The 12,907-nt window shown below is 38.7% G+C and overlaps 1 protein-coding gene across 2 annotated transcripts in view; it reads left to right on the top strand.

Annotated features, from left to right (window-relative positions):
• Positions 1 to 614: 614 nt before the first annotated feature.
• The window catches only part of DNAJC24 (DnaJ heat shock protein family (Hsp40) member C24), a 63,131-nt gene continuing 50,838 nt past the window's right edge, over positions 615 to 12,907 (top strand). For both annotated transcript variants that reach the window (XM_035012508.1, XM_035012509.1), the window contains exons 1-2: positions 615 to 716; positions 1,519 to 1,662. In XM_035012508.1, the coding sequence (XP_034868399.1) occupies positions 1,552 to 1,662 (111 nt within the window). In that variant the 5' untranslated portion in view covers positions 615 to 716; positions 1,519 to 1,551. The remainder of the gene's footprint in view (positions 717 to 1,518; positions 1,663 to 12,907) is intronic.

Genomic DNA, 12,907 nt, shown 5'->3' on the forward strand with positions numbered 1-12,907 from the left:
ACCAAATGGGAATATTAACACCTGCCTTACTGGTTTCACTGGATTGAAGTGAAAGTGAAGCAAGTTGGTAAGTATGAAAGGACTTTGAAAAGTTATCGGTTGCTAAGATCATCTACAAGAAATAATTAAGTTGAACATCTTTTCTAGAAAAAAACTATTAAAACTGAAAAAAAAAAAAAAAACCCAACCCACCTTCAATCGGTATAGGTTTTCTCTTAATTTTCGAATGCGAACATTCTCAGGGAAGTGTAAAGACGAGGGAGGAATTAGATCTCCTCATCCTTCACAGGCTCCTACCCCACCGCTCCCCTACCCTCCTCCCCAGCCCGAGAACTGTCACCAACCCCCAAAGGACGGGGAGCAGGGTAGGGTAAGCGGAGGAAGCCCGGGGCGAAGAGGGGGGTGGTGCTCGCTGAGGGAGAGGAGAGACGCCACAGTCTCGGACTTGGGACTAGAGGGAGTTAGAATGAGGCGAAGGACACCTTTTTCCAAAGCTCGGGCACTTACTGCTTGTAACTCCTTGGAAGCGAAGACTGGTTACTATAGCGACCGCGTCCAGGAGGGCGGAGCGCCCCTTGCGTTCGGTGCCTCGGCCACAAGGGCTCGACTAGAAACGTGGTCACGTCAGGGCAATGACTTCCGGCGGAAGGAGAAGCCGGTTCCGGGTTTTGGCCGACTTCAGGCGAGGAGTGGGTGATGAGGGCTCTAGGAGTTTGGTAAGTTCGATATCGAGTAAGGCCAGGAGAGGGTAGCCGTTTGTGGCTGGGCGGTACAGCCGAAATGAATACAGTGGGTTCCTAAGTCTCGATTTGAGAGCCCTAGCCGCACCCCCCGCTCCCCTCCCCCCCGCCGCGCCTGAAGTTCACAGCTGTGGGAGGAGGTTGCTTGATTTCTGGGGCTCCTGGCGAGGTCTCTTCGGTAGTCTAGAGAGCTGGAGTATTCTCCTCTGAGCAGTTTCAGGAGCTCTTTCTTTGTAAACGCCAGTAACCGAGGGACTCATGTTGTCTACCTGCCCGAGCTGTTTCCCGTATTATTCTTTTAAGGTAATCTGGAAGAAATGTGAACTGGAAACACTAAGAGGGAATGCTCCCAAATTCATTTTAATTCTTTGCTGTTTTGTTTTGCTTTCAACATTTTTTAAATTCTGTAAACATTTATTAAATTCCTCTATTGTGTTTAGTGAGTATTTACTATGTGCGGCTTTTACCACGAGACAAGCAGAAATACCTTCTAGGAGGGCATCCACCGCTCGCGTTCATTTTCGAATTGTTTTCTTAATGCTATTGTAATTCATTAATTTAAGGTACAAGCGTGTATCGTGAAACGTGAAACAGATTTCCCATACTTGTCTGTATACTTACACATGAAATTGTTGGGGCGTTTTCAATGAAAATACATGCTTCATCAGGTTTGCGTTATAATCCTGATTTACTCAACTATTAAAGAACTTAGGAAACTACTTGCTTATTTCTTCGATCCTGCAAACTGTAATGAATTGTCATCAATATTTTTATTCAGCTGATCTGAGAAGGCCCACTTCTTGTTCAATGGATGATGGCAGTTGAGCAGATACCAAAGAAGGATTGGTACAGCATTCTGGGGGCAGACCCATCTGCAAGTGTGTCAGACCTAAAACAAAAGTATCAAAAACTCATATTAATGGTAAGTCATTTCTTAAAGATTTAAATCATGGGGGGGTAAACAGGTTTTTTTATGTGACCTGAGATTTAGGTTTCTATAAAATGAATGGGAATATCAAAGCAGGAATTAAGATATTAATGTGATTAATTGAAAGTTTCAGTAATATTGTAAAAAAAATTTTGTTTTTAATTTGAGGTGGGAAAACATGGTGGTTTGGAGCAGGAGATCTTATTCATGCTGGTTGATTTAGAATCCTGATTCTACCACTAACTGTGGGAACTTGGGACAAATTACTTTCCCCTGTATGTGCCTCAGAGAGAATTAAATGAAATAGTCCAAGTAAAATGCTTAGAAGTATGTCATGTAATAAGCCGTGTTAGTATCCTGTAGCCACTAGCTACATGGTGTCTGTTGAGCACTTGAAATGTGGCTAGTCCAAAATGAAATTTATTATAAATGTAAAATGCATTTGAAGACTTAGTATAAAAAGAATATAAAATAATGTAAACTTTATGTTGATTACATCTTGAGGTAATAATATTTGGGTTTATTGTTATTTTGCATATTTTGTACATAATATACGCACATATATTTGCATATAGTATAATTATATTATCAAAATGGATTTAATCTGCTTTTTACTTTTTTAACAAAGCATATGGCTTACATTTATAGTTTGTGTTATGTTTTTATTGAATGGTGCCAATTTAAGCCATTTATACAGTTTTTCATGTGACTCCATTCTTTGGTGAAATGAGTTGTGGTATTCATATAGTATCTTTCTGAACTGTTTAATTTTTTTCAACCTATATTGTGATGTGCCTTAAGTCAATATCAGTAACTCTATAATGGTTTCCCGTTAACCCAGTTTACAAAAGGGGTAGAGGACCATTACTTATACAGCATTAGTTGTTTCTGTAGTTTTTGTCAAATAGATCTGAGATTTTGCCAAAACTATTAGTGTTTATTGTGAGAGATGTGGATGTTTTACCATCAGGAATGTATTAATATCCCTTCTTTAGGTAATAAGCTGACTAAACGATGTTAAGATTTCTTTTATCTCAGAATTTCTAGGATTTCTCTAGACTTGATTGAAATTTTTTTCCTACTACTGAATCATACTTGTGCCTCGTTTAAACTGAGAGATGAGGCTGGAGAAGTAGACTGGGTCTAGATCATGCAGGCCTTGTAGGCCACGTTGACCTTTAATTTGTCAAGGAGAAACAATTTACATTTAATATGGTAGCATCAGTCAAACACCAAAGTGAATCATTTTGCATACCCTTCTGTAACATATCAGAGAGTCCCATTTGCTCTAAATCTTCACCAACATTTGATGCTATTTGTCTCTTTTGTCTATGGGGAGTTTCTCAGTTTTACCACCATTAACATTTTGGACAGGATAATTCTTTGTTATGTGGGGCTGTCCTGTGCCTTGTAGGATGTTTAGCAACATTCTAGATGCCCGTAACAACTAAAAATGTCTCCTGGTGGTCAAAATTGTAAACCTCCCCATCCCATTGAGAACCACTGCACAATTCTGTATTTATAGTGATCTCTCAAGTGGTTTTATTTTGTATTTCTCTGATTAATGATTTTAAGCACTTTTAAATGTTATTTTTAGTCATTTGTATAATTATCTTTCCTGAAGTGTCTTTTTAAAAAATTAAGTACATTCTTGATCTTGTGTATACATTGTGTATATTTTCTCCTAGGTGTTTTTTGATAAGCAGAAGATTTTTGTTTTGATGAAATACAGTTTATCACATTTGTTTTTTGATTACTGCTTTCTGTGTCTTTAAGAAGGTCATGAAAATACTGTTTTTTTTCTATAAGCTTATAGTTTGCTTTTACCTTTAGACCTCTGACTCTTTTGTGTACGGTGTGAGGGGAGAGGTCATGTTTTTTTTTTCCCTCAGTATGAATATCCAACTGTTCACTTACTGCAGAGATTTTCTTCTCTGCATTATATTGTCAATGTCTTGGCAGTGAGGGTTTATTTCTAGATTCTATTTTGTTGGGTATATTTGTCTGTCCTTTTACTAATACCTCTGTCTTGATTACTATAGTTTTACAGTCTGTTTCAAAGTCATGTGAAGTTAAGTTCTTTAATTTTATCCTTCTTTTCAAGTTTATTTTGGTTATTTTAGTTTGCTTGCATTTCCACAGAAATTTAGAATCAGCTTCTAAGTTTCCATTTAAAGAAATGCTGCTTGAATTTTAATTGTGACTGTATTGAATATATATCCATTTGTCGGAATGGACATTTAACAATATTGTGTCTTCTAATCCATGAATATATTATGTCTCTGCATTACATAAATTATCTTTAATTTCTCTCAGAAATATTTTAGAACTTCCAGTATAGTACTACACTTCGTATTTATTTCTAACTTTTGGTGTTTTTGGTTCTATTGTAAATGGTATTTTACAATACCGGGGAGGAACAGAGAGGAGAGAGAGAATCTCAAGCAGACTCCCTGCTGAGCGTGGAGCCTGTCCTCTTGTGGGGCTTGATCCCACGATCATGAGATCATGACTGATCCAAACAATCAAGTCAGGTGCTTAACCAACTTGGCAGTTTCTGTTTGTTCATTTGTTTCTAGATTCTGCATATAAGTGAAGTCATATAGTGAAGTTCCAGAAGGGAGGGGGTTGGGGGGATGGGTTAGCCTGGTGATGGGTATTAAAGAGGGCACGTTCTGCATGGAGCACTGGGTGTTATGCACAAACAATGAAGGGCATGCCCCTTCTGTAAGTGTAATAGACACTTATGGATGTAATTATTGGCAGTGTTTGGGTTCAAATCAGTAATCTTCTTTTTTACCCCTTTGGATTTGTCCTGTCTGCTTTTTCCTCTGTTTTGCCTTTCTTACCATCTTTTGGGTAAATCAAGTATGCTTTATTATTCTGTGTTATTTCCTTTGTTGAATTTTCAATTATGCTTCTCTGTGTGTTTTTTAGTGATTTTTCTAGAGATTAAATGTAATAAGTTGTCAAAGTTTACCTTCAAAAAAATGTCATTACTCCACAGTGTAAGAACATTACAACAGCACACTTCATTTACTATCCTCCTTCCCCTTTGTTTTTTACTTTCAAAGATAAGATACGCTGTAAACTCTGGAGTATAATGCTATTTTAAATATTTCTACTCAGTATTCTTTTAAAGAGATTTATTGGTATGTATTATGTATCATATTTTTTTTAATGATGTTTCTATGTGGTATTACCTTTTTTCCATCTATGGAATTTTTTGCCTTCATTTTGGAAAGATTTTTTATTTCCACTGGCTGGAGAACTGTAGATTGACAAGAGTTTGTTGGGTTTTTTTTTCCTTTTAAAAGCTTGTTTTAGATCGTTTCTGATGAGAATTCAGCTATTAATTCATATCCTCGTTCCCTTCTTTTTAATGTATCTTTTTATCTCTGGTTACATTCAAGATTTTCTCTTTATCTTTTGGTTTTAGTGGTTTCTCTGTCATGTGCCTAAAATGTGGGGGTTTTTTGTGTTTATCTTTCCTAGGCTTAACTGAGTTTCTTGGATTTGCGGTTGATGCCTTTCTTTTGCTGCTTTTGGAATATTTTCAGCCATTATGTCTTCACATTTTTTTTTCCTGCTCCATTCTTCCTCTCTTTTCCTTTTGGGATTCTAATTATTAATATCCCTTCTTTAGGTAATAAGCTGACTAAATGATGTTAAGATTTCTTTTATCTCAGAATTCTAATTACATATTAGATTGTACCACAGTTATTGATGCGCTATTCTTTTTTCCCCTAGTCTTTTTTTCTGTTTGTATTTCAGTTTGCATAATTTCACTGAACCTGTCTTCATTTCACTGTCTCTACTGTGTCCATCTGCTGATAAACTCATTAAAGAAATTCTTAATCTCTCTTATCTAATTTTCATATCTGGCATTTCTCCTGTCTCCTTTTTTTGTATGGTTTTCCTATGTCTTCCATCTTTTCACACATATTATGTACCACTTCCACCAGCTCATCTAATATACTTAACTGTAGTTATTTTATTTATTTTATTATTTTTTTTAACTAGTTATTTTAAAGTCCTTGTCTGATAAGTCTAACATCTAACGCAGAGATGGTCTATATCCTTTCTTGATGGTGGACCACATTTTCTTGGTTCTTTGCATTGTCTTACCATTTTTTATTGAATGACAAAAATTGTTTGTAAATGAAAAGTAGACATAGAAGTAAATACTATCTGTACTCCTAGGCATGGGCATGCCCCTTCTGTAAGGCAGCTTGTGTGGTGCACAAGTTAAGTCAGTCTAGCCTGTAATTGAGCTGAGTTCTGGTTGTCGTTGCTTTAGTGATTCATTTCACCACAGGCTTCAGATGATTTGAGCAGGATCAGCACCATCCCTTTAGCAGAGCTTGAGTCCCGTCAGGATTTGTCTCAGCTTTCCTGTCCTGTCTGTGGACTTCAGCAGACCCCCTGCATGTGAAGAATGGTGTCTCTCAGTCTCTTCCAGTTTTCCTGTCTCTCTTTTAGTTATGGATGACTGTTGCCTGGTATTTAGCGTGAAGTCTGTATTCCTTGGAGGGTTTCTCTCCGTTCTCCAGGACTGCTCTCTAACTTCAGTGGGCCACTCGTGCCAGTGCCTCATGAGGTGACTCTTGGCTCTCCCGCCCTATCTCTGTTCTTTCTTGTGAGCACTTGGCAAACGCCTGTGGGATAGAATTGGTGGGCGGGTACAGTCTCTATACCTTTGGGTGCCCGGGAACTCTAAATTGTCATGCCAGTCTGTAGTCGGCCTTTAAAATTGATTAAAAGTTTGTTTTCTTATCTATGTCTGTGATGGCTTCCTACTCCTGCTGCTGTGCCAAAGATAAAACCAGTGATGGGTTTCTTCTCTTCTGGGGAGGGTCTTTTCGCTTTGAATTTGGATTCATTGGGTTTCTTTGAATTCTCAGTTCCCTATTTTAAAAACAAAACAAAACAAAAAAAACTGAGTCTGTAGGGTATCTGGCTGGTTCTCCTGGATTATTCCTATCAGCATTAAAACATACCATTATTTCTCCCATCTTTGAAAAAACAAAACCTTTTTCTCAACCCATTTCTGCCACTTGTTGCCCCAAGTCTGTTCTTTGTAGCAGAAACGGCATTTCAAAATGTTGTTTCTACTTCCTTTCTTCAGTTTCTCTCTTCCCAGCTCTTTTAAACCTACTCTGGTGAGGCTTCGCTCCCACCACTACTGAAACTGCTCTTATCAAGATTGCCAGTGATACCTTTAAGGGGAAAAAACACAGTCCTGTGTTTTTCCTTTACCCGCACACAATTCTTCTGTCACCAGATGTGTGGATTTTCCACACACCAAGCAATTTCCTGCAACACCAGCAGGATTTCCCATTATTCTCTTCAATTCTGACATTACCTGGAGATAGAATCAGATATACCACAAAGTTAAGGGCTTACTCCCCCAAGACTGCCCTCACTCGAGATGCCAATCACAAATCCCAGGTTGTTGTTTTTTTTTAAAGATTTTATTTATTTATTTGAGAGAGAGAGAGAATGAGAGACAGAGCACGAGAGGGAAGAGGATCAGAGGGAGAAGCAGACCCCCCGCCGAGCAGGGAGCCTGACGTGGGACTCGATCCCGGGACTCCAGGATCATGACCTGAGCTGAAGGCAGTCGCTTAACCAACTGAGCCACCCAGGCGCCCAAATCCCAGGTTGTTACATGTACTTCTGACTGACAGAACTTCTGACTGAACCCCTTATAAATTAAAGTTCCCAGACATCTTCCTTGAGTTTGATAATTTGCTAGAATGGCTCACGGAACTCAGGGAAATAATTATGTTTACCGGTTTATTGTATAATAAAGGATATGATAAAGGATACAGACGAACAATCAGATGAAGTGGTACATAGTACAGGAGCTTGTGTCCTAGTGGAGTTGGGGTATGCTACCCTCCCGGCTTGTAGGTGTGTGTTCACCAGTTCAGGTACTTTCTGAACCCTGTGCTGCTATTAGGAATTTTATGTAGGCTTCATCAGGTTGGCATGATTGATTATTACTCCATTTCCACTCCTTTTCCCTTCTCTGGAGAGTGGAGGGTGGGCCAAGCTTCAAGTTATGGCACAGACTTTCTGGTGAGCAGCCCCCATCCAGGAGGCCACCAGGAGTCACCCTATTAGAACAAAGACACTCCAATCACCTAGAGGATTCCAAAGGATTTAAGAATTCAATGCCAGAAACTGGAGGCAGAGACTTGTGTATATATTTTCTATTATTTCACAGTATCCATGTTGCTAAAACCAGTGGTCAGTACTTGGTCTTTGATTTATTACTGAGATGACCATTTATCCTGCTTTTCCCAGAGTAGTTGTGGTTTATGCTTGTTGTCCTGGCATAAATAATAGCTCCCTTTTTTATTTTTTGAAGTGTCAAAGTTTAGATTGTAAATTTATTTTAAAGAGATTTTTTTTGTAGGTGTATATAGTTGTGTAAATTATTACCACAATTAAAATATGGAACATTTCCATAATGTTAAAAAGTTTCCTTGTGCCTTTTGATCCCCTGATGCCTACAGTTTTTACCAGCTGGGCAGATGATTCTGGTGCAGAGGGGGGTGTGGGACCACTGTACTGTGTTAAAGTGTCTACAAATGTGAGGAACAGAAGTCCCAGAGAAGGAGAGTTAAAGTGAGAAAAGGAGAAAAGGAGAAAAAAAAAAAAAAAAGACACTTAAAAGGAAGAATGATTGGCCCAACTGTCTCCAGATAAGCTTTGCTGTACTGGCTCCTTACGGAGAGATGGAATGTGGAGGAGAGAACTTTCCAGACCAAACTCAGTTTTAAAAAAAGAAAAAAACAAAATTTCTCCTCCTAACTTGGTTTCCTTCTAAGCTACGTAGAGCTGAAGGCTTCTGAGCAAAGTTGATGTGGATGACTGGGTAAATTGCTTTGGGCTAGAGAGGTCGGGCTACTAGGTACTTTTGGTAAGCTGTGGAAGAAGCTTTGGAAAGGGGGAAAAACACTGTGGCTGGGCATTCCAAGGATGGGACCCTCTTCCTACAGGTATATACCACTTTGTTAAGTGATAAATTTGAACTGTCAACCTTACTTATATAACAGCAGCATTTGACACAATTTATCACATATTCTTCTTTGATATATTTTCTTCACTTGTCTTCTAGGACATGATATTTTCCTAGCTTACCTCCTACTAAACTATCTCTGGTAAGTAGGAGGTACTCAAAATAATATTTGTTCAATGAGTGAACTGTGTGAATGTAGTCATCTTTATATTTTAATTCCTCCATTGATTTTGTATTTGTAATTTCTAGCAACTCTACTGAATTTCCGTGTGTGTGTGTGTGTGTGTGTCCTCCTGTTATTGTTTTACAAATAAGATATCTTTCTAAGGTTAATAAAGTTCTTTTTTTAAAGTTTTCTTCTTTTTCTTCGAGTTTTTTTTTTAAGATTTTATTTATTTATTTGACAGAGAGAGACACAGTGAGAGAGGGAACACAAGCAGGGGGAGTGGGAGAGGGAGAAGCAGGCTTTCCGCTGAGCAGGGAGCCCGATGCAGGGCTCGATCCTAGGACCCTGGGATCATGACTTGAGCCAAAGGCATGACTGAGCCACCCAGGCGCCCCTCTTCGAGTTTTTGTTTTTGTCTCTTTTGTTTTTGTTATAGAGGTTCTTTTCTCTATATTTGGTGATCATTGGTCATCTGTTCATCTTTAAGAATGAAATATTCCACTTTCCGCTGCTTCATTATTAGTGTATAGGAACACAACAGATTTCTGTACATTAATTTTGTATCCTGGGACTTTATAGTTCACTTATCAGTTCTAGGAGTTTTTTGGTGGGGTCTTTAGGGTTTTCTATATATAGTATCATGTCATCTGGAAATAGAGTTTTACTTCTTCTTTACCAATTTGGATGCCTTTTGTCTCTTTATGTTGTCTAATTGCTGTGGCTAGGACTTCCAGTACTATGTTGAATAAAAATGGTGAGAGTGGACATTCTTGTCTTGTTCCTGACTATAGGGAAAAAGCTGTCAGTGTTTCACCATTAAGTATGATGTTGGCTATGGGTTTTTCAATAAGGCCTTTATTATGTTGAGGTATGTTCTCTCTAGACCTACTTTGCAGAGGGCTTTTAATGATGAAAAAAGTTAAAGATGGTGCAAAGAAATGGAAAGACATTCCATGCTCATGGGTTGGAAGAACAAATATTGTTAAAATGTCCATACTACCCAAAGCATTCTACATATTTAATGCAATCCCTATAAAAATACCAAGAGCATTTTTCTCAGAACTAGAACAAACGTTCCTAACATATGTATGGAACCACAAAGGACCTTGAATAGCCAAAGCAAACTTTAAAAAGAAAAGCAGAACTGGTGGAGGTATCACAATTCCAGATTTCAAGTTATATTATAAAGCAGTGGTAATTAAAACAGTATATGGTGCTGGCATAAAAAGAGACACATAGATCAATGGAAAAGAACAGAAAATCCAGAAATAAACCCATAATTACATGGTCAGTTAATCTTCAGCAAAGGAGGAAAAGACAGTCTCTCCAACAGTGTGGGGAAAAGTGGACAGTCGCATGCAAAAGAATGAAACTGGACCACTTTCTTTCACCATACACAAAAATAAACCCAAAAGACCTAAGTGTGAGACCTGAAACCATAAAGATCCATGTAGAGAGAGAGTATAGGCAGTAATTGTTCTGACATCAGCCATAGCAACATTTTTCTAGATATGTCTCCTGAGGCAAGGGAGATAAAAGCAAAAATAAAATGTTGGGACTACATCAAAATAAAAAGCTTCTGCACAGTGAAGGAAACAATCGGCAAAACTAAAAGGCAGTCTACTGATGGGAGAAGATATTTGCAAATGATATATCTGATAAAGATTTAGTATCCAAAATACAAAAGAACTGATATAACTCAATATCCAAAAACTGTATAATCCAGTTAGGAAATGGGCAGAAGACATGAACAGACATTTTTCCAAAGAAGACATGCAGATGGCCAACAGACACATGAAAAGGTATTCCACATCACTCCTCAGCAGGGAATTGCAAATCAAAACCGCAGTGAGGTATCACCTCACACTTAACAGAATGTCTAATAAAATCAACAACGCAAGAACCAACAGGTGTTGGCAAGGATGTGGAGAAAAAGGAACCCTCTTGCACTGTTGGTGGGAATGCAAACTGGTGCATCCACTGTGGAAAACAGTATGGAGGTTCCTCCAAAAATTAGTAATAGAACAACCCTATGATTCAGTAATCACGCTACTGGGTATTTACCCAAAGAATACAAAAACACTAATTCAAAGGGATATGTGCATGCCTATTTATTGAAGCATTATTTAAAACAGCCAAACTATGGAAGCAGCCCAAGTGTCTATCAATAAATGAACAGATAAAGAAAATGTGGTGTATATGCACATGGAATATTATTCAGTCATAAAAAATAATGAAATCTTGGGCGCCTGGGTGGCTCAGTTGGTTAAGCTACTGCCTTCGGCTCAGGTCATGATCCTGGAGTCCCTGAATCGAGTCCCGCATCGGGCTCCCTGCTCAGCGGGGAGCCTGCTTCTCTCTCTGACCCTCCCCCCTCTCATGAGCTCTCTCTCTCTCTAATGCATTCTGTCTCAAATAAATAAATAAATAAATAAATAAATAAATAAATAAAAAATAATGAAATCTTACCATTTGCACCAACATGGCTAGCACTAGAGAGTATATCATGCTAAGGGAAAGAAATCAAATATCACATTATCTCATTCATATGTGGATTTTAAGAAACAAAACAAATGAGCAAAGAAAAAAGGTAAACCAAGAAACAGACTTTTTTTTTATAGAATTACTAGTTTATTTTTTTAAAAGATTTTATTTATTTGACAGAGCGAGAGAGAGCGCATGTAGGCAGAGCAGCAGCAGAGGGAGAGGGAGAAGCAGGCTTCCTGCTGAGCAGGGAGCTCGATGCGGGGCTCGATCCCAGGACCCTGGGATCATGACCTGAGCCGAAGGCAGACTCGTAACCGACAGCTACCCAGACGCCCCTAGTTTATTTTTTTTTAAAGATTTTTTATTTATTTATTTGACAGAGACACAGCAAGAGAGGGAACACAAGCAGGGGGAGTGGGAGAGGGAGAAGCAGGCTTCCTGCTGAGCAGGGAGCCTGACGCGGAGCTCGATCCCAGGACCCTGAAGTTGAAGGCAGATGCTTAACAACTGAGCCACCCAGCGCCCCAAGAAACAGACTCTTAACTATAGGGAACAAATTGATAGTTACCAGAGGGGAGGTGGGTGGGGGGATGGGGATTAAATAGTATACTTATGCTGAAAAATAAATAAAATAAAATGATACAAAAATTTTTTTAAAAAAGAATGAAATGTTCCAAGCTTATTTGGAGGTTCCTATGCATAACTGGGGGCTTTGATAAGGTAGAGTCAATTATTTTGTTGGATGACCCCAAATGTACAGCATCTGAATTCATTCCTCAGAGGGGAATTCTCAAATCTCCTGCCTGAGAAGATGGGAACATGGGCTCATATTGCTCCATGTGTTAACTTTCCTTTTTCCTTTTGTTCTCAGTGCAACATTTTATTCTACCCCTCACCCTGATATATCCAAATCAGAACATTCTCTGATCTGTCTCCACACAGTAAACCTCTGGTTTTTCTGCTGTGGTAGGAGAGAGGAGATACCTGGCTTTATGGTGAGGAGGAGAGCTGGAGGTCTGGTTACATCTTCTAAAGTCTCAACCAGTCTTCCTTGTTAGTCCTGCTCTCAGAGCAGAGGTACTTAAAGGCTTCAGTTCCTCAGTTTGTCTGGCCTCTTTGGGAATGAGCTTGCCTCTTAATTGTCTCTTGCTTCAGGTTTAGGTTTCAGTTTTCTCAGGTAGACCGAATGGTTGGTGACCATACATTGATCAGTTTTCTATCTTCTCAAATTTTGGTGTCTCTCATCTGCTTTTTCTCTTTTTTCCTCTTATATTTGTTCTTATGCATTAATGCTTTTGCCTTTAAGAAATTAGTACTCCTTTGCAGGTATTTTAGTGGAGTTCTGGGAGGGAATAAGGATAAATGTATGTATGAATTTGTCATTTAGTGGGAGCCTTGAACTATTTTCATTTCCCTTTAGGGGCCAGATACCTTTCCTCTGCTATGTGCCTTTGCATTTGCTGCTATCTCTCCCTGATCCACTGTGCCTCTTCCCCTACCTCAGCCTATTAACTCTTATTCATCGTTTCAAAATTATCTTAGTTTTAACCCTGCCT

The sequence above is a fragment of the Mirounga leonina genome, unplaced genomic scaffold, assembly GCF_011800145.1.
Source record: "Mirounga leonina isolate KUSES-001 unplaced genomic scaffold, KU_Mleo_1.0 Mir_166, whole genome shotgun sequence".
In the NCBI taxonomy this organism is placed as follows: Eukaryota; Metazoa; Chordata; class Mammalia; order Carnivora; family Phocidae; genus Mirounga; species Mirounga leonina.